Source organism: Ascidia mentula, chromosome 3 (assembly GCF_947561715.1).
Source record: "Ascidia mentula chromosome 3, kaAscMent1.1, whole genome shotgun sequence".
Taxonomy (NCBI): Eukaryota; Metazoa; Chordata; class Ascidiacea; order Phlebobranchia; family Ascidiidae; genus Ascidia; species Ascidia mentula.
Window position 1 is genome coordinate 9,968,686 of NC_138568.1, and position 23,596 is coordinate 9,992,281.

Consider the following 23,596-nt stretch of genomic DNA (forward strand, 5'->3'; position numbering starts at 1 on the left):
TTCCAACATCATTGACGTAAATTTTTAGAAACAATATAAAATCACACCACAACTGTGTTGTGGTTTCAACAAATCGTTTAGACTCTTGGTATGTCCAACTTCACGGAAATCTTTAGTAAAAGGCGAAAGATTTGCTCGATATGAAATTAGACCAGAGCTGTAATTCCGGAACATTCAGTTAATGCCAAACAAACGTTGGAAAGTTTTCCAATTTGCAGGATGCATTTCTCCGAATATTTCTTCAGTGCATTGAAGACCGATAACATATCGTTGAACGACGAATGCCTATCAAAACTATATTAATGATTTCCAACATCATTGACGTAAACTTTTAGAAACAATATAAAATCACACCACAACTGTGTTGTGGTTTCAACAAATCGTTTAGACTCTTGGTATGTCCAACTTCACGGAAATCTTTAGTAAAAGGCGAAAGATTTGCTCGATATGAAATTAGACCAGAGCTGTAATTCCGGAACATACAGTTAATGCCAAACAAATGTTGGAAAGTTTTCCAATTTGCAGGATGCATTTATCCGAATATTTCTTCAGTGCATTGAAGACCGATAACATATCGTTGAACGACGAATGCCCATCAAAACTATATTAATGATTTCCAACATCATTGACGTAAATTTTTAGAAACAATATAAAATCACACCACAACTGTGTTGTGGTTTCAACAAATCGTTTAGACTCTTGGTATGTCCAACTTCACGGAAATCTTTAGTAAAAGGCGAAAGATTTGCTCGATATGAAATTAGACCAGAGCTGTAATTCCGGAACATTCAGTTAATGCCAAACAAATGTTGGAAACTTTTCCAATTTGCAGGATGCATTTCTCCGAATATTTCTTCAGTGCATTGAAGACCGATAACATATCGTTGAACGACGAATGCCCATCAAAACTATATTAATTATTTCCAACATCATTGACGTAAATTTTTAGAAACAATATAAAATCACACCACAACTGTGTTGTGGTTTCAACAAATCGTTTAGACTCTTGGTATGTCCAACTTCACGGAAATCTTTAGTAAAAGGCGAAAGATTTGCTCGATATGAAATTAGACCAGAGCTGTAATTCCGGAACATACACTTAATGCCAAACAAATGTTGGGAAGTTTTCCAATTTGCAGGATGCATTTCTCGGAATATTTCTTCAGTGCATTGAAGACCGATAACATATCGTTGAACGACGAATGCCCATCAAAACTATATTAATGATTTCCAACATCATTGACGTAAATTTTTAGAAACAATATAAAATCACACCACAACTGTGTTGTGGTTTCAACAAATCGTTTAGACTCTTAGTATGTCCAACTTCACGGAAATCTTTAGTAAAAGGCGAAAGATTTGCTCGATATGAAATTAGACCAGAGCTGTAATTTCGGAACATACACTTAATGCCAAAAAATGTTGGGAAGTTTTCCAATTTGCAGGATGCATTTCTCCGAATATTTCTTCAGTGCATTGAAGACCGATAACATATCGTTGAACGACGAATGCCCAGTAAAATTATATTGATTATTTCCAACATCATTGACGTAAATTTTTAGAAACAATATATAATCACACCACAACTGTGTTGTGGTTTCAACAAATCGTTTAGACTCTTGGTATGTCCAACTTCACGGAAATCTTTAGTAAAAGGCGAAAGATTTGCTCGATATGAAATTAGACCAGAGCTGTAATTCCGGAACATACACTTATTGCCAAACAAATGTTGGGAAGTTTTCCAATTTGCAGGATGCATTTCTCCGAATATTTCTTCAGTGCATTGAAGACCGATAACATATCGTTGAACGACGAATGCCCATCAAAACTATATTAATGATTTCCAACATCATTGACGTAAATTTTTAGAAACAATATAAAATCACACCACAACTGTGTTGTGGTTTCAACAAATCGTTTAGACTCTTGGTATGTCCAACTTCACGGAAATCTTTAGTAAAAGGCGAAAGATTTGCTCGATATGAAATTAGACCAGAGCTGTAATTCCGGAACATACACTTAATGCCAAAAAATGTTGGGAAGTTTTCCAATTTGCAGGATGCATTTCTCCGAATATTTCTTCAGTGCATTGAAGACCGATAACATATCGTTGAACGCCGAATGCCCAGTAAAATTATATTGATTATTTCCAACATCATTGACGTAAATTTTTAGAAACAATATATAATCACACCACAACTGTGTTGTGGTTTCAACAAATCGTTTAGAATCTTGGTATGTCCAACTTCACGGAAATCTTTAGTAAAAGGCGAAAGATTTGCTCGATATGAAATTAGACCAGAGCTGTAATTCCGGAATATACAGTTAATGCCAAACAAATGTTGGAAAGTTTTCCAATTTGCAGGATGCATTTATCCGAATATTTCTTCAGTGCATTGAAGACCGATAACATATCGTTGAACGACGAATGCCCATCAAAACTATATTAATGATTTCCAACATCATTGACGTAAATTTTTAGAAACAATACAAAATCACACCACAACTGTGTTGTCGTTTCAACAAATCGTTTAGACTCTTGGTATGTCCAACTTCACGGAAATCTTTAGTAAAAGGCGAAAGATTTGCTCGATATGAAATTAGACCAGAGCTGTAATTCCGGAACATTCAGTTAATGCCAAACAAACGTTGGAAAGTTTTCCAATTTGCAGGATGCATTTCTCCGAATATTTCTTCAGTGCATTGAAGACCGATAACATATCGTTGAACGACGAATGCCCATCAAAACTATATTAATGATTTCCAACATCATTGACGTAAATTTTTAGAAACAATATAAAATCACACCACAACTGTGTTGTGGTTTCAACAAATCGTTTAGACTCTTGGTATGTCCAACTTCACGGAAATCTTTAGTAAAAGGCGAAAGATTTGCTCGATATGAAATTAGACCAGAGCTGTAATTCCGGAACATTCAGTTAATGCCAAACAAACGTTGGAAAGTTTTCCAATTTGCAGGATGCATTTCTCCGAATATTTCTTCAGTGCATTGAAGACCGATAACATATCGTTGAACGACGAATGCCTATCAAAACTATATTAATGATTTCCAACATCATTGACGTAAACTTTTAGAAACAATATAAAATCACACCACAACTGTGTTGTGGTTTCAACAAATCGTTTAGACTCTTGGTATGTCCAACTTCACGGAAATCTTTAGTAAAAGGCGAAAGATTTGCTCGATATGAAATTAGACCAGAGCTGTAATTCCGGAACATTCAGTTAATGCCAAACAAATGTTGGAAACTTTTCCAATTTGCAGGATGCATTTCTCCGAATATTTCTTCAGTGCATTGAAGACCGATAACATATCGTTGAACGACGAATGCCCATCAAAACTATATTAATGATTTCCAACATCATTGACGTAAATTTTTAGAAACAATATAAAATCACACCACAACTGTGTTGTGGTTTCAACAAATCGTTTAGACTCTTGGTATGTCCAACTTCACGGAAATCATTAGTAAAAGGCGAAAGATTTGCTCGATATGAAATTAGACCAGAGCTGTAATTCCGGAACATACACTTAATGCCAAACAAATGTTGGGATGTTTTCCAATTTGCAGGATGCATTTCTCCGAATATTTCTTCAGTGCATTGAAGACCGATAACGTACTGTTGAACGACGAATACCCACCAAAACTATATTAATAAATTCCAACATCATTGACGTAAATTTTTAGAAACAATATAAAATCACACCACAACTGTGTTGTGGTTTCAACAAATCGTTTAGACTCTTGGTATGTCCAACTTCACGGAAATCTTTAGTAAAAGGCGAAAGATTTGCTCGATATGAAATTAGACCAGAGCTGTAATTCCGGAACATACAGTTAATGCCAAACAAACGTTGGAAAGTTTTCCAATTTGCAGGATGCATTTCTCCGAATATTTCTTCAGTGCATTGAAGACCGATAACATATCGTTGAACGACGAATGCCCATCAAAACTATATTAATGATTTCCAACATCATTGACGTAAATTTTTAGAAACAATATAAAATCACACCACAACTGTGTTGTGGTTTCAACAAATCGTTTAGGCTCTTGGTATGTGCAACTTCACGGAAATCTTTAGTAAAAGGCGAAAGATTTGCTCGATATGAAATTAGACCAGAGCTGTAATTACGGAACATTCAGTTAATGCCAAACAAATGTTGGAAACTTTTCCAATTTGCAGGATGCATTTCTCCGAATATTTCTTCAGTGCATTGAAGACCGATAACATATCGTTGAACGACGAATGCCCATCAAAACTATATTAATGATTTCCAACATCATTGACGTAAATTTTTAGAAACAATATAAAATCACACCACAACTGTGTTGTGGTTTCAACAAATCGTTTAGACTCTTGGTATGTCCAACTTCACGGAAATCTTTAGTAAAAGGCGAAAGATTTGCTCGATATGAAATTAGACCAGAGCTGTAATTCCGGAACATACACTTAATGCCAAACAAATGTTGGGAAGTTTTCCAATTTGCAGGATGCATTTCTCCGAATATTTCTTCAGTGCATTGAAGACCGATAACATATCGTTGAACGACGAATGCCCATCAAAACTATATTAATGATTTCCAACATCATTGACGTAAATTTTTAGAAACAATGTAAAATCACACCACAACTGTGTTGTGGTTTCAACAAATCGTTTAGACTCTTGGTATGTCCAACTTCACGGAAATCTTTAGTAAAAGGCGAAAGATTTGCTCCATATGAAATTAGACCAGAGCTGTAATTCCGGAACATTCAGTTAATGCCAAACAAATGTTGGAAAGTTTTCCAATTTGCAGGATCCATTTCTCCGAATATTTCTTCAGTGCATTGAAGACCGATAACATATCGTTGAACGACGAATGCCCATCAAAACTATATTAATGATTTCCAACATCATTGACGTAAATTTTTAGAAACAATATAAAATCACACCACAACTGTGTTGTGGTTTCAACAAATCGTTTAGACTCTTGGTATGTCCAACTTCACGGAAATCTTTAGTAAAAGGCGAAAGATTTGCTCGATATGAAATTAGACCAGAGCTGTAATTCCGGAACATACACTTAATGCCAAACAAATGTTGGGAAGTTTTCCAATTTGCAGGATGCATTTCTCCGAATATTTCTTCAGTGCATTGAAGACCGATAACATATCGTTGAACGACGAATGCCCATCAAAACTATATTAATGATTTCCAACATCATTGACGTAAATTTTTAGAAACAATATAAAATCACACCACAACTGTGTTGTGGTTTCAACAAATCGTTTAGACTCTTGGTATGTCCAACTTCACGGAAATCTTTAGTAAAAGGCGAAAGATTTGCTCGATATGAAATTAGACCAGAGCTGTAATTCCGGAACATTCAGTTAATGCCAAACAAATGTTGGAAAGTTTTCCAATTTGCAGGATGCATTTCTCCGAATATTTCTTCAGTGCATTGAAGACCGATAACATATCGTTGAACGACGAATGCCCATCAAAACTATATTAATGATTTCCAACATCATTGACGTAAAGTTTTAGAAACAATGTAAAATCACACCACAACTGTGTTGTGGTTTCAACAAATCGTTTAGACTCTTGGTATGTCCAACTTCACGGAAATCTTTAGTAAAAGGCGAAAGATTTGCTCGATATGAAATTAGACCAGAGCTGTAATTCCGGAACATACACTTAATGCCAAACAAATGTTGGGAAGTTTTCCAATTTGCAGGATGCATTTCTCCGAATATTTCTTCAGTGCATTGAAGACCGATAACATATCGTTGAACGACGAATGCCCATCAAAACTATATTAATGATTTCCAACATCATTGACGTAAATTTTTAGAAACAATGTAAAATCACACCACAACTGTGTTGTGGTTTCAACAAATCGTTTAGACTCTTGGTATGTCCAACTTCACGGAAATCTTTAGTAAAAGGCGAAAGATTTGCTCGATATGAAATTAGACCAGAGCTGTAATTCCGGAACATACAGTTAATGCCAAACAAACGTTGGAAAGTTTTCCAATTTGCAGGATGCATTTCTCCGAATATTTCTTCAGTGCATTGAAGACCGATAACATATCGTTGAACGACGAATGCCCATCAAAACTATATTAATGATTTCCAACATCATTGACATAAATTTTTAGAAACAATATAAAATCACACCACAACTGTGTTGTGGTTTCAACAAATCGTTTAGGCTCTTGGTATGTGCAACTTCACGGAAATCTTTAGTAAAAGGCGAAAGATTTGCTCGATATGAAATTAGACCAGAGCTGTAATTACGGAACATTCAGTTAATGCCAAACAAATGTTGGAAACTTTTCGAATTTGCAGGATGCATTTCTCCGAATATTTCTTCAGTGCATTGAAGACCGATAACATATCGTTGAACGACGAATGCCCATCAAAACTATATTAATGATTTCCAACATCATTGACGTAAATTTTTAGAAACAATATAAAATCACACCACAACTGTGTTGTGGTTTCAACAAATCGTTTAGACTCTTGGTATGTCCAACTTCACGGAAATCTTTAGTAAAAGGCGAAAGATTTGCTCGATATGAAATTAGACCAGAGCTGTAATTCCGGAACATACACTTAATGCCAAACAAATGTTGGGAAGTTTTCCAATTTGCAGGATGCATTTCTCCGAATATTTCTTCAGTGCATTGAAGACCGATAACATATCGTTGAACGACGAATGCCCATCAAAACTATATTAATGATTTCCAACATCATTGACGTAAATTTTTAGAAACAATGTAAAATCACACCACAACTGTGTTGTGGTTTCAACAAATCGTTTAGACTCTTGTTATGTCCAACTTCACGGAAATCTTTAGTAAAAGGCGAAAGATTTGCTCGATATGAAATTAGACCAGAGCTGTAATTCTGGAACATACAGTTAATGCCAAACAAATGTTGGAAAGTTTTCCAATTTGCAGGATGCATTTCTCCGAATATTTCTTCAGTGCATTGAAGACCGATAACGTACCGTTGAACGACGAATACCCACCAAAACTATATTAATAAATTCCAACATCATTGACGTAAATTTTTAGAAACAATATAAAATCACACCACAACTGTGTTGTGGTTTCAACAAATCGTTTAGACTCTTGGTATGTCCAACTTCACGGAAATCTTTAGTAAAAGGCGAAAGATTTGCTCGATATGAAATTAGACCAGAGCTGTAATTCCGGAACATACAGTTAATGCCAAACAAACGTTGGAAAGTTTTCCAATTTGCAGGATGCATTTCTCCGAATATTTCTTCAGTGCATTGAAGACCGATAACATATCGTTGAACGACGAATGTCCATCAAAACTATATTAATGATTTCCAACATCATTGACGTAAATTTTTAGAAACAATATAAAATCACACCACAACTGTGTTGTGGTTTCAACAAATCGTTTAGGCTCTTGGTACGTCCAACATCACGGAAATCTTTAGTAAAAGGCGAAAGATTTGCTCGATATGAAATTAGACCAGAGCTGTAATTACGGAACATTCAGTTAATGCCAAACAAATGTTGGAAACTTTTCGAATTTGCAGGATGCATTTCTCCGAATATTTCTTCAGTGCATTGAAGACCGATAACATATCGTTGAACGACGAATGCCCATCAAAACTATATTAATGATTTCCAACATCATTGACGTAAATTTTTAGAAACAATATAAAATCACACCACAACTGTGTTGTGGTTTCAACAAATCGTTTAGACTCTTGGTATGTCCAACTTCACGGAAATCTTTAGTAAAAGGCGAAAGATTTGCTCGATATGAAATTAGACCAGAGCTGTAATTCCGGAACATATACTTAATGCCAAACAAATGTTGGGAAGTTTTCCAATTTGCAGGATGCATTTCTCCGAATATTTCTTCAGTGCATTGAAGACCGATAACATATCGTTGAACGACGAATGCCCATCAAAACTATATTAATGATTTCCAACATCATTGACGTAAATTTTTAGAAACAATGTAAAATCACACCACAACTGTGTTGTGGTTTCAACAAATCGTTTAGACTCTTGGTATGTCCAACTTCACGGAAATCTTTAGTAAAAGGCGAAAGATTTGCTCGATATGAAATTAGACCAGAGCTGTAATTCCGGAACAAACAGTTAATGCCAAACAAATGTTGGAAAGTTTTCCAATTTGCAGGATGCATTTCTCCGAATATTTCTTCAGTGCATTGAAGACCGATAACATATCGTTGAACGACGAATGCCCATCAAAACTATATTAATGATTTCCAACATCATTGACGTAAATTTTTAGAAACAATATAAAATCACACCACAACTGTGTTGTGGTTTCAACAAATCGTTTAGACTCTTGGTATGTCCAACTTCACGGAAATCATTAGTAAAAGGCGAAAGATTTGCTCGATATGAAATTAGACCAGAGCTGTAATTCCGGAACATACACTTAATGCCAAACAAATGTTGGGATGTTTTCCAATTTGCAGGATGCATTTCTCCGAATATTTCTTCAGTGCATTGAAGACCGATAACATATCGTTGAACGACGAATGCCCATCAAAACTATATTAATGATTTCCAACATCATTGACGTAAATTTTTAGAAACAATGTAAAATCACACCACAACTGTGCTGTGGTTTCAACAAATCGTTTAGACTCTTGGTATGTCCAACTTCACGGAAATCTTTAGTAAAAGGCGAAAGATTTGCTCGATATGAAATTAGACCAGAGCTGTAATTCCGGAACATACAGTTAATGCCAAACAAATGTTGGAAACTTTTCCAATTTGCAGGATGCATTTCTCCGAATATTTCTTCAGTGCATTGAAGACCGATAACATATCGTTGAACGACGAATGCCCATCAAAATTATATTAATGATTTCCAACATCATTGACGTAAATTTTTAGAAACAATATAAAATCACACCACAACTGTGTTGTGATTTCAACAAATCGTTCAGACTCTTGGTGTGTCCAACTTCACGGAAATCTTTAGTAAAAGGCGAAAGATTTGCTCGATATGAAATTAGACCAGAGCTGTAATTCCGGAACATACAGTTAATGCCAAACAAATGTTGGAAACTTTTCCAATTTGCAGGATGCATTTCTCCGAATATTTCTTCAGTGCATTGAAGACCGATAACATATCGTTGAACGACGAATGCCCAGTAAAATTGTATTGATTATTTCCAACATCATTGACGTAAATTTTTAGAAACAATATAAAATCACACCACAACTGTGTTGTGGTTTCAACAAATCGTTTAGACTCTTGGTATGTCCAACTTCACGGAAATCTTTAGTAAAAGGCGGAAGATTTGCTCGATATGAAATTAGACCAGAGCTGTAATTCCGGAACATACAGTTAATGCCAAACAAATGTTGGAAAGTTTTCCAATTTGCAGGATGCATTTCTCCGAATATTTCTTCAGTGCATTGAAGACCGATAACATATCGTTGAACGACGAATGCCCAGTAAAATTGTATTGATTATTTCCAACATCATTGACGTAAATTTTTAGAAACAATATAAAATCACACCACAACTGTGTTGTGGTTTCAACAAATCGTTTAGACTCTTGGTATGTCCAACTTCACGGAAATCTTTAGTAAAAGGCGAAAAATTTGCTCGATATGAAATTAGACCAGAGCTGTAATTCCGGAACATACAGTTAATGCCAAACAAATGTTGAAAAGTTTTCCAATTTGCAGGATGCATTTCCCCCCATATATTTCTTCAGTGCATTGAAGACCGATAACATATCGTTGAACGACGAATGCCCATCAAAACTATATTAACGATTTCCAACATCATTGACGTAAATTTTTAGAAACAATATAAAATCACACCACAACTGTGTTGTGGTTTCAACAAATCGTTTAGACTCTTGTTATGTCCAACTTCACGGAAATCTTTAGTAAAAGGCGAAAGATTTGCTCGATATGAAATTAGACCAGAGCTGTTATTCCGGAACATACAGTTAATGCCTAACAAATGTTGGGAAGTTTTCCAATTTGCAGAATGCATTTCTCCGAATATTTCTTCAGTGCATTGAAGACCGATAACATATCGTTGAACGACGAATGCCCATCAAAACTATATTAATGATTTCCAACATCATTGACGTAAATTTTTAGAAACAATATAAAATCACACCACAACTGTGTTGTGGTTTCAACAAATCGTTTAGACTCTTGGTATGTCCAACTTCACGGAAATCTTTAGTAAAAGGCGAAAGATTTGCTCGATTTGAAATTAGACCAGAGCTGTAATTCCGGAACATACAGTTAATGCCAAACAAATGTTGGAAAGTTTTCCAATTTGCAGGATGCATTTCTCCGAATATTTCTTCAGTGCATTGAAGACCGATAACATATCGTTGAACGACGAATGCCCATCAAAACTATATTAATGATTTCCAACATCATTGACGTAAATTTTTAGAAACAATATAAAATCACACCACAACTGTGTTGTGGTTTCAACAAATCGTTTAGACTCTTGGTATGTCCAACTTCACGGAAATCTTTAGTAAAAGGCGAAAGATTTGCTCGATATGAAATTAGACCAGAGCTGTAATTCAACAAATCATGTTTATTTTGCGAGAAAAGCAACTACGCGACGAACAAAAAACAAGGAAATGAAATGGCATGGGCACCGATAAAACCATAAAGGTTATCGAGTCAGGCGCCCATGTAAAGGTGATTTCCTCACGGAGAATCACCGTCTGCCGTAGGATCGCAGCCAGTCGCACTGGGAGGTGATGGGTTGCGACAAGCTGCATGTGACGAAAAGGTGGCCACCCGGCCGTGCTGGCCAAAGCAAAACCCATCGAAACGCAAACGCCAACTCGGTTCTCAGAACGTTTCCTTTGATCCACATCGACAGACCTTAACGTCCCGAGGACAGTCCAAACTTGGTGGTTTTTGTTGGAGATGGTCAGGATCGTATGGAGGTTGCGCTTGTTGAATCATCGTAGGTCTTGCTGATGATCAATCGCACGTTATGATGTTGGTGTGCAGCGCTCCTAGGTCTGAAACAACAACGGATCCTACGGCAGTAAATTGTTCATTTAGGCGTAGAGTGTACAGTGGAATATGCATAAAAACACAAATAAAAACACCATAAAAAAAGACAGAAGAAACGCAATAAACGACAGGAGGACTACAAGAAAAAGGGGAAAACGGACTGCTAACAGGGTGGATGAAAAAGGAAGTTAATACTGAGATGTGAAACATTGGCGGATTTTTTTTTTAAATGATGGACGGGAGAGCGATCTAATGGAAGGGTTTATTTCCTCCCATATCTGTGGGCCCCTATATTTTAGCATACGTAAGCCGAAGGTGGTGTTAACTCTTGGGTGAAATAAGTTCTTTTGCGATGCATTTCTTGTGAAATGATCGTGCACTGTGCCTACTAACGAAAATAAGGAGTTGTAGGAGGCCGGTAGATTGCCGGTATGGAAATCATGCATTACTTTGGCCAGTTCGAGTTTGTAAATGTCTCTAATTTTTGTGAGATCTAATTTCTTATATAATGGCGTGACGTGGCTTTGAAAGGAACTAAAGGTTATGGAGCGGAGTATATTATTATGAATAGTGTTGAGTTTTTTCAGTGTGAGTGCCGATCCTCCACCCCAAGCACCGATAGCGTACTGAATATGGGAATATACAAATGAATAGTAAACGTTTCTCAAAGTTTTAACGTCAAGATAATTTCGCAACTGAAAAAAAGTGCCGCATGCTTGTGACAATTTCTTTTCTAAATGATGAATGTGAGTTGTCCAGGTTAGTTTGTCATCAATGTATACACCGAGGTACTTAATATTATCTGATCGCAAAAGTTTTTCATGACCAATGGTGACGGTGAAATTGCCAGTGCTTGAGGTGGAAGGGGAAAACAATAGGAACTTTGTTTTCCGAATGTTGAGAGAAAGTCGATTGTGCCTTAACCAGTTGTCAACATTTGTGAGTTGTTCGTTAACACGGGATTGTAAGTCAATAAGTGAAGGGGAGGTCATTGAAAGAACCGTGTCGTCAGCAAACAATTTGGTTGTAAAAGAGGATACTTGCGGAAGGTCATTGATGTACATTAGCTCCCAGTAAAGGAGCTAATGGCGAACCCTGTGGGCAACCGCATGTTATGGGTTTAATATCCGACACAGAATTTCCTATTCTAGTGCATTGACTTCTACCTACAAGGTAACTGCGGATTAAGTGTAGGGTATTTCCCCTAATTCCATACCGGCGCTCTAACTTTTCCAACAACTTCTCGTGATTTACGGTGTCGAATGCCTTAGACAGGTCTAGAAAAATGGCGCATGTAAACTGTTTATTGTCAAAAGATTCTAACAGCTTCTCGTAAATATCGTAAATGGCGAGTGACGTGGAATGTTTGCTTCTAAATCCGTATTGATGCTGTGAAATTAACTTACTTTTTTCAAGGTAGTTATATAGGCGGCTGTGAATAATTTTTTCAAAAATTTTTGCAAAAGGGGACAATAATGATATTGGCCTGTAATTAGTGCACTCACTCACAGAACCATTTTTGTGTATGGGAATTACTTCTGCCGACTTAAGAACTACGGGATATTGTCCATTACGAATACACCAGTTATACACCTCCGACAGAAAGGGTGAAATTATGTATTTAACTAGCTTAATGAACCTAATGGGGATATCATGAGATGGTACCGATTTTGTTGCATCTAAAAGGGATATATACATTTCTATCTCGTCTGGTGTTGTTTCATAGAAGAAGAAGGATGAAGACACATTGCCACTTAAAGCAACAGCTGGGAGGGGTTTATCTGGAGACGGTATGGAGAGTGCAATGCTATGTCCTATGCTGGCAAAGAAGGAATTAAAAGTGTTCGATATAATTAAAGGGTCATGTGACACATTTCCATGGTTTGTTCTTACAACAGTGGGTTTATGGGGTTTGGACTGTTTACGCTGCAATATACTGTTGATTATTTTCCATATTCCAGCAATGTCTTTTTCACTACCTTTTAGTTTTTTCTTGTAAATGATTTTCGCTTGTTTCATTACATGGTTCAAACGGTTTCTGTATGCCTTATATTGGTTGTATTTGCTAATACTGGAAAAATGTGATTTGCATAACATGTGAAAAAGTCTATTTTTTTTCTTAATGGAAGTGTATATAGCTTTGCTTATCCATGGTTTCTGTGCTAGTTTCCTTCTTCTTCTGGACAGGTGGGATAGTGGTGCATGATGTTGTAAAATGGAAATAAAGTTTTGGACAAAATGAGTAAATTGATCAATAGGGTTTTGGTTGGAATGAATTAAGCTTTCGATCAGAAAGTTTATGTCTTGCATTAGGTTTGGGGCAGAAAAATGTTGCATATCTCTAACAAGTATTTTCTCTAGTGGTTTACTGAGGGCTACTGTGTGGAGTATGATAAATATTCCAAGATGGTCAGATATGTCTGTTGTAATAATGCCAGATTTAAACTTTACATTGGAATTAGTCGAGAAAAAATTATCAATTAGAGTTGCACTGTGGGGAGTTATCCTGGTAGGTTGGCATATCAGAGGTGTATAACTGTACGAGGCAAGGGTATCTATGAAATTGCACACTGAGTCAGAACTGTTATGTTTCATCAAATCAATGTTAAAATCACCACCAATATAAACTGGAATATTATGTTTATTAAGATCATGTAAGGTTTGGGAAAGTGCATCTTGGAATGAGTCATGAGAGTATGTGGGATGTCTGTATATTACACCAAGGACAATTTGTTGTTTCTTAAGTGATAATTCAACCCATAAGTTTTCACTATCTTGACAAAGGAGTGTGATGTCATGCCTTATGTGAAAAGAAAGTGACTGTTTAATGTACATTCCTACACCACCTGCATTAAAAACTGTGTCAATGTGGCAAAATTCATACCCTTCAATATCTGTGGTGTAAATAACACTATGCTTCATTCTCGTTTCGGTTATCATTATTATATCAGGAATTTTAGACATATTTGATATCCAATTCTCTAAATCATCTTTGTGTTTTTTTAAACTGCAAATGTTAATGTGGATAATATATAGATCATTCTCCAACATATTTCTCAGTGTCATATCCAGTGATGCATGATCATAGTACTGTGAGTGAGTGTGTTCATTACTAGCCAAAAAACATAGGTCTGGGGACTTAGTTTTAAACTGGGCCATCATGAGGAGGTATTACTAATAATGAAATCATTGACACAAAATATATAACAAACATACAACTACATAAGTAAATATTATAGAATTTTGTGACGTACCAAATCATTGTCATTGCGAATGACAATGACATTGCTCTCTTCATCCTTCTTTAAATAAGTTGTTCCATTCCGAGTCCAGATGTGGTGGAAGTGGTGCTCCCGTTTGTACCGGAGACAGGTGTTAAATCTGTCCCGGTTCCTCTTTGTCAAGCTCTCATTGACAAAAATCTGCTTCTCTGGAGCCACACCTCGGTTGACCGCCTTTAGTTTCTGCCTGTTGAAGTAAATGGCATCCCGCAGTTTCCTATTTATAAATTTAGCAATGATTACTGGCCTTGGGTGATCTTTTGACGGTCTTCGCAGTCGATGGGATATGCTGATGTCATGTTTTGTAACAGTGACATCCAGCTTCCTCGCGACAGAGATGACCAGGTCGTCGGTGCTCTCCTCATCTGAGTAGGGAAGGCCTTTAAACTCCAGGCATGGCCGACGGCCATACTGCTCCAAATCATTTATGGATTGCTCATTTGAAGCAGAGCTTGCCTGGAGTTCCTTTACGGCCTTCTTTAACTCCCTGTTCTCAGATTGGAGGGAGTGAATCACCACTTCGTTTGTGAAGAGCTTCTTCTTCATCTCCTCAAACTTCTCTTGGAGAAAGGCCTGACTCTTCCGCATCTCTTTCATCTCCAGCACCAGCTCCTTCAAGGTGTTATCAGTGGAGTCCTTGCTCTCCCGTACTTCATCTCTCAGAGAGTCGATGCGGTCAAGGACAGCAGATTGCTCCTTGTCTTTCTTTGAACGCTGTGACATCTTATGCACAGTTAGTCTATTCTTACAGGAAATATGTTAGCAGTAACAAAGTGTAAATAGATGTAAAATAACAACAATAATAATAATAAAGGTTAGTAATATCAATGTACTTAACTTTTGTAGAAATTCCTTCAATGTCGTTGAACAGAAAAAAACAGCAGTATTTGTTCAGCAGTATGTACGCTCTATTTGTCTAAGTCTGTGAACCTTATTCAAATAGAATAAAATTCCGGAACATAAAGTTAATGCCAAACAAATGTTGGAAAGTTTTCCAATTTGCAGGATGCATTTCTCCGAATATCTCTTCAGTGCATTGAAGACCGATAACATATCGTTGAACGACGAATGCCCGTTGAAAAGTTTTCCAATTTGCAGGATGCGTTTCCCCCCATATATTTCTTCAGTGCATTGAAGACCGATAACATATCGTTGAACGACAAATGCCCATCAAAACTATATTAACGGTTTCCAACATCATTGACGTAAATTTTTAGAAACAATATAAAATCACACCACAACTGTGTTGTGGTTTCAACAAATCGTTTAGACTCTTGTTATGTCCAACTTCACGGAAATCTTTAGTAAAAGGCGAAAGATTTGCTCGACATGAAATTGGGCCAGAGCTGTAATTCCGGAACATACAGTTAATGCCTAACAAATGTTGGAAAGTTTTCCAATTTGCAGGATGCATTTCTCCGAATATTTCTTCAGTGCATTGAAGACCGATAACATATCGTTGAACGACGAATGCCCATCAAAACTGTATTAATGATTTCCAACATCATTGACGTAAATTTTTAGAAACAATATATAATCACACCACAACTGTGTTGTGGTTTCAACAAATCGTTTAGACTCTTGGTATGTCCAACTTCACGGAAATCTTTAGTAAAAGGCGAAAAATTTGCTCGATATGAAATTAGACCAGAGCTGTAATTCCGGAACATACAGTTTATGCCAAACAAATGTTGGAAAGTTTTCCAATTTGCAGGATGCATTTCCCCCCATATATTTCTTCAGTGCATTGAAGACCGATAACATATCTTTGAACGACGAATGCCCACCAAAACTACATTAATGATTTCCAACATCATTGACGTAAATTTTTAGAAACAATATAAAATCACACCACAACTGTGTTGTGGTTTCAACCAATCGTTTAGACTCTTGGTATGTCCAACTTCACGGAAATCTTTAGTAAAAGGCGAAAGATTTGCTCGATATGAAATTAGACCACAGCTGTAATTCCGGAACATACAGTTTATGCCAAACAAATGTTGGAAAGTTTTCCAATTTGCAGGATGCATTTCCCCCCATATATTTCTTCAGTGCATTGAAGACCGATAACATATCTTTGAACGACGAATGCCCACCAAAACTACATTAATGATTGCCAACATCATTGACGTAAATTTTTAGAAACAATATAAAATCACACCACAACTGTGTTGTGGTTTCAACAAATCGTTTAGACTCTTGGTATGTCCAACTTCACGGAAATCTTTAGTAAAAGTCGAAAGATTTGCTCGATATGAAATTAGACCAGAGCTGTAATTTCGGAACATACAGTTAATGCCAAACAAATGTTGGAAAGTTTTCCAATTTGCAGAATGCATTTCTCCGAATATTTCTTCAGTGCATTGAAGACCGATAACATATCGTTGAACGACGAATGCCCATCAAAACTATATTAATGATTTCCAACATCATTGACGTAAATTTTAAGAAACAATATAAAATTACACCACAACTGTGTTGTGGTTTCAACAAATCGTTTAGACTCTTCGCATGTCCAACTTCACGGAAATCTTTAGTAAAAGGCGAAAGATTTGCTCGATATGAAATTAGACCAGAGCTGTAATTTCGGAACATACAGTTAATGCCAAACAAATGTTGGAAAGTTTTCCAATTTGCAGGATGCATTTCTCCGAATATTTCTTCAGTGCATTGAAGACCGATAACATATCGTTGAACGACGAATGCCCATCAAAACTATATTAATGATTTCCAACATCATTGACGTAAATTTTCAGAAACAATATAAAATCACACCACTACTTTCTTGTGGTTTCAACAAATCGTTTAGACTCATGGTATGTCCAACTTCACGGAAATCTTTAGTAAAAGGCGAAAGATTTGCTCGATATGAAATTAGACCAGAGCTGTAATTTCGGAACATACAGTTAATGCCTAACAAATGTTGGAAAGTTTTCCAATTTGCAGAATGCATTTCTCCGAATATTTCTTCAGTGCATTGAAGACCGATAACATATCGTTGAACGACGAATGCCCATCAAAACTATATTAATGATTTCCAACATCATTGACGTAAATTTTTAGAAACAATATAAAATCACACCACAACTGTGCTGTGGTTTCAACAAATCGTTTAGACTCTTGTTATGTCCAACTTCACGGAAATCTTTAGTAAAAGGCGAAAGATTTGCTCGATATGAAATTAGACCAGAGCTGTAATTCCGGAACATACAGTTAATGCCAAACAAATGTTGGAAAGTTTTCCAATTTGCAGAATGCATTTCTCCGAATATTTCTTCAGTGCATTGAAGACCGATAACATATCGTTGAACGTCGAATGCCCATCAAAACTATATTAATGATTTCCAACATCATTGACATAAATTTTAAGAAACAATATAAAATCACACCACAACTGTGTTGTGGTTTCAACAAATCGTTTAGACTCTTGGTATGTCCAACTTCACGGAAAACTTTGGTAAAAGGCGAAAGATTTGCTCGATACGAAATTAGACCAGTGTTGTAATTCCGGAACATCAAGTTGATGTCAAACAGATGCTTGAAAGTTTTCCAATTTGCAGGATGCATTTCTGCGAATATTTCCTTAGTGCATTGACGACCGATAACATATCGTTGAACGAAGATATCCCATCAAAACTATTCTAACGATTTCCAACATCAATGCCTTAAATTTTTAGAAACAATATAAAAACCACAACTGCCCTTCACTCCAGTGCCCAATCCCGGGCCTTCGTAAACGGCTTTGCGACAATGGATTTTCCGATCAGGAGAGGTATCAGACAAGGTGACCACCTTATACGCAAGGCAATCGCTTACGCCGATGACGTCACTCTAGTGGTGGCTCATCGGCACTCACTTACCAAAACCCTCGGCCTCTTTGCCAATTTTGCTAAATTCTCTTGTTTAAAACTGAACCCCGCCAAAGCCGAAGCGATTGCCATTCTTCGACCTCCTCGTGAAGACCCAACCTTGTGTAATATAAAGTGGAACCCTTTATCTATAAACCCTGTAAATACCCCAATAGGCGCATCATCGGACATTACCGCGACATTGCACAAAATAATAACCAAATCACTGCCAGGTCTATCAGCAACCCGTTTCTTACCTTTGACTCTAAATGCATCCTATCAAAACCTTTACTTTTACCCCAAATTTCATGACTTGCTTAAACTTACCCCTTACCACCCCAGCAATGACAACGAATCGATGGCATTGTGGTAAAGTTCGTCGTCGGCCTAAACAATCCCATCTTGCCAATTAACATCCTGGCAGCCCGTCGTAACCATGGCGGTTACGGCGCTGCAAACATTCCCCTCTACTCTGACCAATCACTTCTCTATTCTCTCAAACAATATTATCATCACCTCATTTTAAACTCCCCAACTACTCCGCAACTTTCCTTCATGCACCTCCTAATGAACGGGTAGATTTATTGTTGTTGTTTTCGTCTGAAGCTCACCTACCGGTAAATAAGCAACAAACTAAGCTGGTGACTATGAGAATCAAATATTGAATTCTTATTTGCTTAGATCAGTGGTTCTCAAACTGTGGTACCCGTACCACTAGTGGTACGCGAGAGCTTTTCAAGTGGTACGCGAATTAGTCTACTCTATACAATTTGCCGCACTTTGCAGAAGCCAAAACCGCTGCAAATACATGATGTCGGCTTTCTTTATTGTGTTTTTGTGACGAAATAGTATCAACGTGAAAATGTTGCAGTGTTGAAGTAATTCCGACATCGTGTATTTAACTGTGCAACAATTTCACGTTGATACTACTGCGTTACAAATGCACAATAAAGAAATCCAAGCAACTGGTGATATTGGCTAAATTGTTATTCATTGGTGGTATGTCATAACAGTTATGGTATAGTAATACGGTGGTACGCAGTGTATTAAAAAACAAATGAGCGGTACGTGATTGGAAAAAGTTTGAGAAACACTGGCTTTGATGATGGGCGCAGGAGTGTTCGAAATGTCTAATCTATTGAAACTCTATTAAGCTTATTTCAAACTCTGCTAATAAGTTATGTTAACCATTGTACTAATTCAGGTGATCACGCATTTGTTGTAACAAAACTTGCGGCATGTGTTCTTGTCATAACCGTCACGACCTGTTGCTAATATGATGACCCTTCGTTGTTAAGACAAACAAACCGATGCGACAAACAAACCGGGACAGGGTATAGTGTTATTCAAACTAATTTTCGCGCATCACTGCGGTACTTCAGTTGACAAGAACGCTCCAATACGTTACAACCGTCAAGTAAACACGTTTATTGCCCTAAATCAGTAGTTCCCAATATTTAACTTTGCCGTCCTCTTTGAAATTCGCAACGGTTTCTGGCACCCCACATACATTACACAGTAAACCTCGGTTTACCTTCCCTTCATTCGCATGAAATTGTGTTGGGTTTCTCAACAAACAAACTCATTTAATAAATTTATTCATTCAAATCGAGAAATCCCACCTATAGTATACGTAAACGCAATGGTTTATTTTATTTCTGTAAACACAATCGTTTCGGCAAGAATTTTATGTTAGTTTTTAGGGATAACTGCGACTATAAGGATAAACTTTTTCAAAAGAATTCTTTACGAGGTCGCTCATAGTCTGTGGTTAATTGGCGATATCGTTCTTTTTCATCTCAAGATTTTTAACCGAAAGCTCAACGAAATAAAAATAAAAATTAAAAATTTTTCGTCATGCGTATCTACAAACAGTTGCATGTAAGAAATAGCCATTTTTTGATGTCGATGCAGCCCTGTTTTCTTACGCCGAACTATCAGTTTGCTGTTTACAGATTGATATTCATTTTAAGGACAGCGACACGTTCAACGACATATAACAAGATACCCATATGTATTTTTTTGCACTCATAGCTCGTATTTCATTTAAATGACTTTCAGTCCGACAAGGCCACATATGCTAAACAGTGTACGATCAACCGAAACGAATTCAGCTTATTTCAGACAAATTCTTGTTAATTGTCAAAAAAAATATATTTTCGTAGTTTTGAGACCACTGTCATTTCGGCGAAATGATTTTTTTTTGACGAAATATATTTCACGCAAGAAAGAACACAACAAAGCCGTTAACCTGCGGTTAAGTTCATTTCATAGGTAAACATAGTGCATCATTGTTTGGCTTATTGGAAGTAATGACAGAGATTTTGTGGTGAAAAGATAGTAGGTCTGGCGGTTACATGGCTTTGGGGTGCGCTTTTACTGCCTTGTTGGCAGGGAAAGTCTATGAAACAAAACGCACTAAATCAATTAATAAACGTGATCTCCTAATTCTCTAGGTCATTTTAGAAGTCCTGCAGAAGATAATAATATTTATGAATTTTTATCATTTGTAAGCATTGACAAAATCGCAACAGATAAACTTTAGTGTCCATCTCCTGTGATTTTCCATGCGATCAAGAATTAATCGCCGCTGTAAAACCGCACGTTAAAGCCATCTTATTGCCAGACGTTTGTTGCCGTTAATTCCACACGTTTTTCTTCGCCAAAACGTAAAATTTCGTGCTATATACTTATATTCTACGACAATTTCTGCTTTGCCTAAACGTAAATTTTTTTCCGCAAAAAGGATTTTTCGCTGCTATACATGCGTTTTATTGACAAACTCATGTTTAAACCAATGCATTTTCAGCCAATCTTTTCCTACAGCATTGTGACATCAGACCTATTGTTGACGCGAAGTCGGAACCACGACTGGGTGTCAAATATAGCTATTGCCTTTGTATTCTGTGTGAGAAAAGTTCGGCGGTTCGATAGATCCCAAAAATTGTTGTCATATTTATTGTGTTTTATGTGAACAACTATATATTAGTCTCACTGGATTGAAAGTCATTTCAAAGTAATGCGAACTGTGAGTGCCCAAAAAACGCTACATTGTTTCTTAGTGCTCTTGGCTACATTTGAGGCGAGTTTTAAAAAAATGAACCAGGCTCACACTTTAAGCCGTACGACTTGTTATTTACCATAGGCATATTTTTGCGTTACAGGCAAACGACGATTGTCTATTTCACTGCTTTTAGCTGGAAGTTGTCAGTTATGGAGATGGATAAGAAATTTTGTTGTGATAGTGTACCGGAAGGTTACTGAGGTAAAAATTCGTCGTTTCGGTATATTTTCCAAAGTTGTTGCTAATGAAACTGCGTGGTATGTGTACAGATACGTATCAGTTGTACTGGACTAAAAGTCATGTAGTTGAAAAACGAAATATTCTCGGCACTGAACATTTTCAACTTTTGGTCAAACACATTGTCTGGAATGTGCACTTGCTTATATGCTACAAACATTTCGCTGCATTTCAACCGATCATGAAGTCATAGTATGCAGTTTGGGAGAAGCGTTATTGTGATATACAAAGAAAAATGAATGTCAATGCCACTGTGAGGTATCAAAAATGAGTTTTTTCGTCATATTCCGCAGCAACATGTAATTTTTTGGGTATTTATGTGCAGTATTCCGTGACGAAATCTAGGGAAAATTTGTTTTTATTTTGCTGAAATGAAAACGTTGTATTTTTATCAATGTATTGTAAGATCTTTAAATTTTTCTTGGGCGTTCTGTCCTAACAATTTATTTGTTTTGGCAAAGAAATGTTTGTAATATTCACCACGTGAAATGTATCTGTCGAGCATTGTATGATAGATGTTTTTCTTTCCTGCCAGAAAAATATATGCCTACCTATACTTACTCATGCATAAATAATTTTCCTTGAAAAAAATTGAATTTTGTTTTCATATTTGTCTCGTCTTGTTTAATACTGAGACAGTGTACGCCAGGGTTGCCAGGGTGGCGGTATTCCCGCCCAATTGGGCTGGTTTTCAACATCGAGTTGCGGGTTATTTTTACGAGTTGCGGGTTGCGGTTTATTGGGCGGGTTCGCCAATGACATTTTCAACCCCTATAATCACGCATTCTGGCACTAATGTCTCATACCAACAGTAAACCAATGCGTTCATTTCCCGACAAACGAAACAATCGTACGGCGCAGAGAGTAATAATGCGTTCAGAGAAACACGCAGTGGGTGGGTGGGTTCGACAGAAACTTGAACCATGCAACTGGAGTTGTTTTTGCAAAGCAGCAATGGTGCGGAGAAAATGTTATTTTTGCAAACAAATTTAAAAAATATAGTAACCAATGAACTGAGGATTACTTGAGGAAACAATGCAGTCAAGAGGACTTTCGTAGTGTTTAAATTTTGCCATAATGCTTACAGCTTCCACGTTTGATCGCTTTACGCACGCGTATGACGAAACTACGACATACAGATGTACGAGATTTTGTAGTTGTAAAAATACATGTTTTAATTGATTGCGTTTTTTAAAGTTGTTAGTTTCAGTTATATTATGACCCAAATTCATCGAATATTGCAATGTTTTTGCTATGTATTAATGCTCCTTGCAATTGAAGAAAACGTAATAGGTAGCGCCATGGTCAGAAACAAATGTGAAAAAACGTAACCGCTGTAGGTTACAGCTACCGAGTGCGACAATTCACTAACGGTAGATGCTAAAGAACCACCCCACAGCTAGGTCGGCAATTGTGATCATAGAAATCGTGCAAATATGTGGCACATCGGTTTCGGTAAAGAGTAAACAAACACCTGTCAAATTATTTTGGTAGCATTATTTAAATCCCAATTAATTTGAAAACATTTACCGAACCAGCATTTAATGCCGAAATAACACTAGTACCTTGCAGGCCTCACGTGGGGATATCACAGCATAGTATACTCTTTATGCTATGGTCACAGAATGAACGGCGGGTAAGTAATCACGTATACAAGGTCTTTTTTGTAGCGTGCGATTGCGTTTGTGTAATTTTAACGATTTGCATTATCCTATAATAAAAATAATTTGTTTAACTGTACGTTGTGAGTTTTCTTTATTTGTTAATTTAGAAAAGTTAAGATAAACACTTTTTTTACACTATAAGTTTGGACATCTAATACTATGATTCTAACACATGTGGTGTTAGTGTCCGATAATACCCCTGACTGCAAAGGTGTCTTTCCTACTAATATAGCGTAGTAAGCTATTGGTTTATAAATACTAATCAACTTTGTTTCTGTTTCAGAGTCAGATAGAAATAGAACAAAATGTGAGTGTATATTCTTTCCTACTAATGGTGTAGTAATCCATTTCCTTTTGTTTCTAGAAAGATGCAAAAAGACTTGCAAGTATAGAATGTGTATTTCGCAGTATGCACACACCATGAACTTTGCATCCGTAAGCAATACTGTTAA

At 36.7% G+C, this 23,596-nt stretch overlaps 1 protein-coding gene and 43 non-coding genes across 44 annotated transcripts; all 44 read right to left on the bottom strand.

Moving 5' to 3' along the window:
* Positions 1 to 45: 45 nt before the first annotated feature.
* Positions 46 to 159, bottom strand: LOC145896903 (U5 spliceosomal RNA). The gene has a single exon (XR_014402324.1). It is a non-coding gene; the product is annotated as a U5 spliceosomal RNA (small nuclear RNA).
* Positions 160 to 352: 193 nt separating this feature from the next.
* On the bottom strand, positions 353 to 466 carry LOC145896904 (U5 spliceosomal RNA). Its single transcript, XR_014402325.1, has one exon. It is a non-coding gene; the product is annotated as a U5 spliceosomal RNA (small nuclear RNA).
* Positions 467 to 659: 193 nt separating this feature from the next.
* On the bottom strand, positions 660 to 773 carry LOC145896905 (U5 spliceosomal RNA). Its single transcript, XR_014402326.1, has one exon. It is a non-coding gene; the product is annotated as a U5 spliceosomal RNA (small nuclear RNA).
* A 193-nt stretch (positions 774 to 966) lies between these two features.
* On the bottom strand, positions 967 to 1,080 carry LOC145896906 (U5 spliceosomal RNA). The gene has a single exon (XR_014402327.1). It is a non-coding gene; the product is annotated as a U5 spliceosomal RNA (small nuclear RNA).
* Positions 1,081 to 1,273: 193 nt separating this feature from the next.
* LOC145896522 (U5 spliceosomal RNA) lies at positions 1,274 to 1,387 on the bottom strand. Its single transcript, XR_014401964.1, has one exon. It is a non-coding gene; the product is annotated as a U5 spliceosomal RNA (small nuclear RNA).
* A 192-nt stretch (positions 1,388 to 1,579) lies between these two features.
* LOC145896907 (U5 spliceosomal RNA) lies at positions 1,580 to 1,693 on the bottom strand. The gene has a single exon (XR_014402328.1). It is a non-coding gene; the product is annotated as a U5 spliceosomal RNA (small nuclear RNA).
* Positions 1,694 to 1,886: 193 nt separating this feature from the next.
* LOC145896909 (U5 spliceosomal RNA) lies at positions 1,887 to 2,000 on the bottom strand. The gene has a single exon (XR_014402329.1). It is a non-coding gene; the product is annotated as a U5 spliceosomal RNA (small nuclear RNA).
* Positions 2,001 to 2,192: 192 nt separating this feature from the next.
* On the bottom strand, positions 2,193 to 2,306 carry LOC145896351 (U5 spliceosomal RNA). The gene has a single exon (XR_014401807.1). It is a non-coding gene; the product is annotated as a U5 spliceosomal RNA (small nuclear RNA).
* Positions 2,307 to 2,499: 193 nt separating this feature from the next.
* On the bottom strand, positions 2,500 to 2,613 carry LOC145896296 (U5 spliceosomal RNA). The gene has a single exon (XR_014401754.1). It is a non-coding gene; the product is annotated as a U5 spliceosomal RNA (small nuclear RNA).
* A 193-nt stretch (positions 2,614 to 2,806) lies between these two features.
* On the bottom strand, positions 2,807 to 2,920 carry LOC145896910 (U5 spliceosomal RNA). Its single transcript, XR_014402330.1, has one exon. It is a non-coding gene; the product is annotated as a U5 spliceosomal RNA (small nuclear RNA).
* Positions 2,921 to 3,113: 193 nt separating this feature from the next.
* Positions 3,114 to 3,227, bottom strand: LOC145896911 (U5 spliceosomal RNA). Its single transcript, XR_014402331.1, has one exon. It is a non-coding gene; the product is annotated as a U5 spliceosomal RNA (small nuclear RNA).
* Positions 3,228 to 3,420: 193 nt separating this feature from the next.
* On the bottom strand, positions 3,421 to 3,534 carry LOC145896395 (U5 spliceosomal RNA). Its single transcript, XR_014401849.1, has one exon. It is a non-coding gene; the product is annotated as a U5 spliceosomal RNA (small nuclear RNA).
* A 193-nt stretch (positions 3,535 to 3,727) lies between these two features.
* On the bottom strand, positions 3,728 to 3,841 carry LOC145896912 (U5 spliceosomal RNA). The gene has a single exon (XR_014402332.1). It is a non-coding gene; the product is annotated as a U5 spliceosomal RNA (small nuclear RNA).
* A 193-nt stretch (positions 3,842 to 4,034) lies between these two features.
* On the bottom strand, positions 4,035 to 4,148 carry LOC145896354 (U5 spliceosomal RNA). The gene has a single exon (XR_014401810.1). It is a non-coding gene; the product is annotated as a U5 spliceosomal RNA (small nuclear RNA).
* Positions 4,149 to 4,341: 193 nt separating this feature from the next.
* Positions 4,342 to 4,455, bottom strand: LOC145896913 (U5 spliceosomal RNA). The gene has a single exon (XR_014402333.1). It is a non-coding gene; the product is annotated as a U5 spliceosomal RNA (small nuclear RNA).
* A 193-nt stretch (positions 4,456 to 4,648) lies between these two features.
* LOC145896334 (U5 spliceosomal RNA) lies at positions 4,649 to 4,762 on the bottom strand. The gene has a single exon (XR_014401791.1). It is a non-coding gene; the product is annotated as a U5 spliceosomal RNA (small nuclear RNA).
* Positions 4,763 to 4,955: 193 nt separating this feature from the next.
* On the bottom strand, positions 4,956 to 5,069 carry LOC145896914 (U5 spliceosomal RNA). Its single transcript, XR_014402334.1, has one exon. It is a non-coding gene; the product is annotated as a U5 spliceosomal RNA (small nuclear RNA).
* Positions 5,070 to 5,262: 193 nt separating this feature from the next.
* Positions 5,263 to 5,376, bottom strand: LOC145896915 (U5 spliceosomal RNA). Its single transcript, XR_014402335.1, has one exon. It is a non-coding gene; the product is annotated as a U5 spliceosomal RNA (small nuclear RNA).
* Positions 5,377 to 5,569: 193 nt separating this feature from the next.
* LOC145896916 (U5 spliceosomal RNA) lies at positions 5,570 to 5,683 on the bottom strand. Its single transcript, XR_014402336.1, has one exon. It is a non-coding gene; the product is annotated as a U5 spliceosomal RNA (small nuclear RNA).
* A 193-nt stretch (positions 5,684 to 5,876) lies between these two features.
* Positions 5,877 to 5,990, bottom strand: LOC145896917 (U5 spliceosomal RNA). The gene has a single exon (XR_014402337.1). It is a non-coding gene; the product is annotated as a U5 spliceosomal RNA (small nuclear RNA).
* A 193-nt stretch (positions 5,991 to 6,183) lies between these two features.
* On the bottom strand, positions 6,184 to 6,297 carry LOC145896355 (U5 spliceosomal RNA). Its single transcript, XR_014401811.1, has one exon. It is a non-coding gene; the product is annotated as a U5 spliceosomal RNA (small nuclear RNA).
* A 193-nt stretch (positions 6,298 to 6,490) lies between these two features.
* Positions 6,491 to 6,604, bottom strand: LOC145896918 (U5 spliceosomal RNA). Its single transcript, XR_014402338.1, has one exon. It is a non-coding gene; the product is annotated as a U5 spliceosomal RNA (small nuclear RNA).
* Positions 6,605 to 6,797: 193 nt separating this feature from the next.
* LOC145896524 (U5 spliceosomal RNA) lies at positions 6,798 to 6,911 on the bottom strand. Its single transcript, XR_014401966.1, has one exon. It is a non-coding gene; the product is annotated as a U5 spliceosomal RNA (small nuclear RNA).
* A 193-nt stretch (positions 6,912 to 7,104) lies between these two features.
* On the bottom strand, positions 7,105 to 7,218 carry LOC145896920 (U5 spliceosomal RNA). Its single transcript, XR_014402339.1, has one exon. It is a non-coding gene; the product is annotated as a U5 spliceosomal RNA (small nuclear RNA).
* A 193-nt stretch (positions 7,219 to 7,411) lies between these two features.
* LOC145896369 (U5 spliceosomal RNA) lies at positions 7,412 to 7,525 on the bottom strand. Its single transcript, XR_014401824.1, has one exon. It is a non-coding gene; the product is annotated as a U5 spliceosomal RNA (small nuclear RNA).
* Positions 7,526 to 7,718: 193 nt separating this feature from the next.
* Positions 7,719 to 7,832, bottom strand: LOC145896921 (U5 spliceosomal RNA). Its single transcript, XR_014402340.1, has one exon. It is a non-coding gene; the product is annotated as a U5 spliceosomal RNA (small nuclear RNA).
* Positions 7,833 to 8,025: 193 nt separating this feature from the next.
* LOC145896922 (U5 spliceosomal RNA) lies at positions 8,026 to 8,139 on the bottom strand. Its single transcript, XR_014402341.1, has one exon. It is a non-coding gene; the product is annotated as a U5 spliceosomal RNA (small nuclear RNA).
* Positions 8,140 to 8,332: 193 nt separating this feature from the next.
* On the bottom strand, positions 8,333 to 8,446 carry LOC145896396 (U5 spliceosomal RNA). The gene has a single exon (XR_014401850.1). It is a non-coding gene; the product is annotated as a U5 spliceosomal RNA (small nuclear RNA).
* A 193-nt stretch (positions 8,447 to 8,639) lies between these two features.
* Positions 8,640 to 8,753, bottom strand: LOC145896225 (U5 spliceosomal RNA). The gene has a single exon (XR_014401691.1). It is a non-coding gene; the product is annotated as a U5 spliceosomal RNA (small nuclear RNA).
* A 193-nt stretch (positions 8,754 to 8,946) lies between these two features.
* On the bottom strand, positions 8,947 to 9,060 carry LOC145896308 (U5 spliceosomal RNA). Its single transcript, XR_014401765.1, has one exon. It is a non-coding gene; the product is annotated as a U5 spliceosomal RNA (small nuclear RNA).
* Positions 9,061 to 9,253: 193 nt separating this feature from the next.
* On the bottom strand, positions 9,254 to 9,367 carry LOC145896389 (U5 spliceosomal RNA). The gene has a single exon (XR_014401843.1). It is a non-coding gene; the product is annotated as a U5 spliceosomal RNA (small nuclear RNA).
* A 193-nt stretch (positions 9,368 to 9,560) lies between these two features.
* On the bottom strand, positions 9,561 to 9,674 carry LOC145896258 (U5 spliceosomal RNA). Its single transcript, XR_014401719.1, has one exon. It is a non-coding gene; the product is annotated as a U5 spliceosomal RNA (small nuclear RNA).
* A 195-nt stretch (positions 9,675 to 9,869) lies between these two features.
* LOC145896525 (U5 spliceosomal RNA) lies at positions 9,870 to 9,983 on the bottom strand. The gene has a single exon (XR_014401967.1). It is a non-coding gene; the product is annotated as a U5 spliceosomal RNA (small nuclear RNA).
* Positions 9,984 to 10,176: 193 nt separating this feature from the next.
* On the bottom strand, positions 10,177 to 10,290 carry LOC145896932 (U5 spliceosomal RNA). Its single transcript, XR_014402350.1, has one exon. It is a non-coding gene; the product is annotated as a U5 spliceosomal RNA (small nuclear RNA).
* Positions 10,291 to 10,483: 193 nt separating this feature from the next.
* Positions 10,484 to 10,597, bottom strand: LOC145896923 (U5 spliceosomal RNA). The gene has a single exon (XR_014402342.1). It is a non-coding gene; the product is annotated as a U5 spliceosomal RNA (small nuclear RNA).
* A 3,318-nt stretch (positions 10,598 to 13,915) lies between these two features.
* On the bottom strand, positions 13,916 to 15,177 carry LOC145895209 (uncharacterized). The gene has a single exon (XM_082983978.1). The coding sequence runs from the start codon at positions 15,052 to 15,054 to the stop codon at positions 14,284 to 14,286; it is 771 nt and encodes a 256-aa protein (XP_082840104.1). The 5' UTR covers positions 15,055 to 15,177; the 3' UTR covers positions 13,916 to 14,283.
* Positions 15,178 to 15,565: 388 nt separating this feature from the next.
* Positions 15,566 to 15,679, bottom strand: LOC145896342 (U5 spliceosomal RNA). Its single transcript, XR_014401799.1, has one exon. It is a non-coding gene; the product is annotated as a U5 spliceosomal RNA (small nuclear RNA).
* Positions 15,680 to 15,872: 193 nt separating this feature from the next.
* LOC145896260 (U5 spliceosomal RNA) lies at positions 15,873 to 15,986 on the bottom strand. The gene has a single exon (XR_014401721.1). It is a non-coding gene; the product is annotated as a U5 spliceosomal RNA (small nuclear RNA).
* A 195-nt stretch (positions 15,987 to 16,181) lies between these two features.
* Positions 16,182 to 16,295, bottom strand: LOC145896404 (U5 spliceosomal RNA). Its single transcript, XR_014401858.1, has one exon. It is a non-coding gene; the product is annotated as a U5 spliceosomal RNA (small nuclear RNA).
* Positions 16,296 to 16,490: 195 nt separating this feature from the next.
* On the bottom strand, positions 16,491 to 16,604 carry LOC145896372 (U5 spliceosomal RNA). Its single transcript, XR_014401827.1, has one exon. It is a non-coding gene; the product is annotated as a U5 spliceosomal RNA (small nuclear RNA).
* A 193-nt stretch (positions 16,605 to 16,797) lies between these two features.
* Positions 16,798 to 16,911, bottom strand: LOC145896208 (U5 spliceosomal RNA). Its single transcript, XR_014401676.1, has one exon. It is a non-coding gene; the product is annotated as a U5 spliceosomal RNA (small nuclear RNA).
* A 193-nt stretch (positions 16,912 to 17,104) lies between these two features.
* On the bottom strand, positions 17,105 to 17,218 carry LOC145896377 (U5 spliceosomal RNA). The gene has a single exon (XR_014401832.1). It is a non-coding gene; the product is annotated as a U5 spliceosomal RNA (small nuclear RNA).
* A 193-nt stretch (positions 17,219 to 17,411) lies between these two features.
* Positions 17,412 to 17,525, bottom strand: LOC145896936 (U5 spliceosomal RNA). Its single transcript, XR_014402354.1, has one exon. It is a non-coding gene; the product is annotated as a U5 spliceosomal RNA (small nuclear RNA).
* A 193-nt stretch (positions 17,526 to 17,718) lies between these two features.
* Positions 17,719 to 17,832, bottom strand: LOC145896432 (U5 spliceosomal RNA). Its single transcript, XR_014401883.1, has one exon. It is a non-coding gene; the product is annotated as a U5 spliceosomal RNA (small nuclear RNA).
* Between the last annotated feature and the right edge of the window lie 5,764 nt (positions 17,833 to 23,596).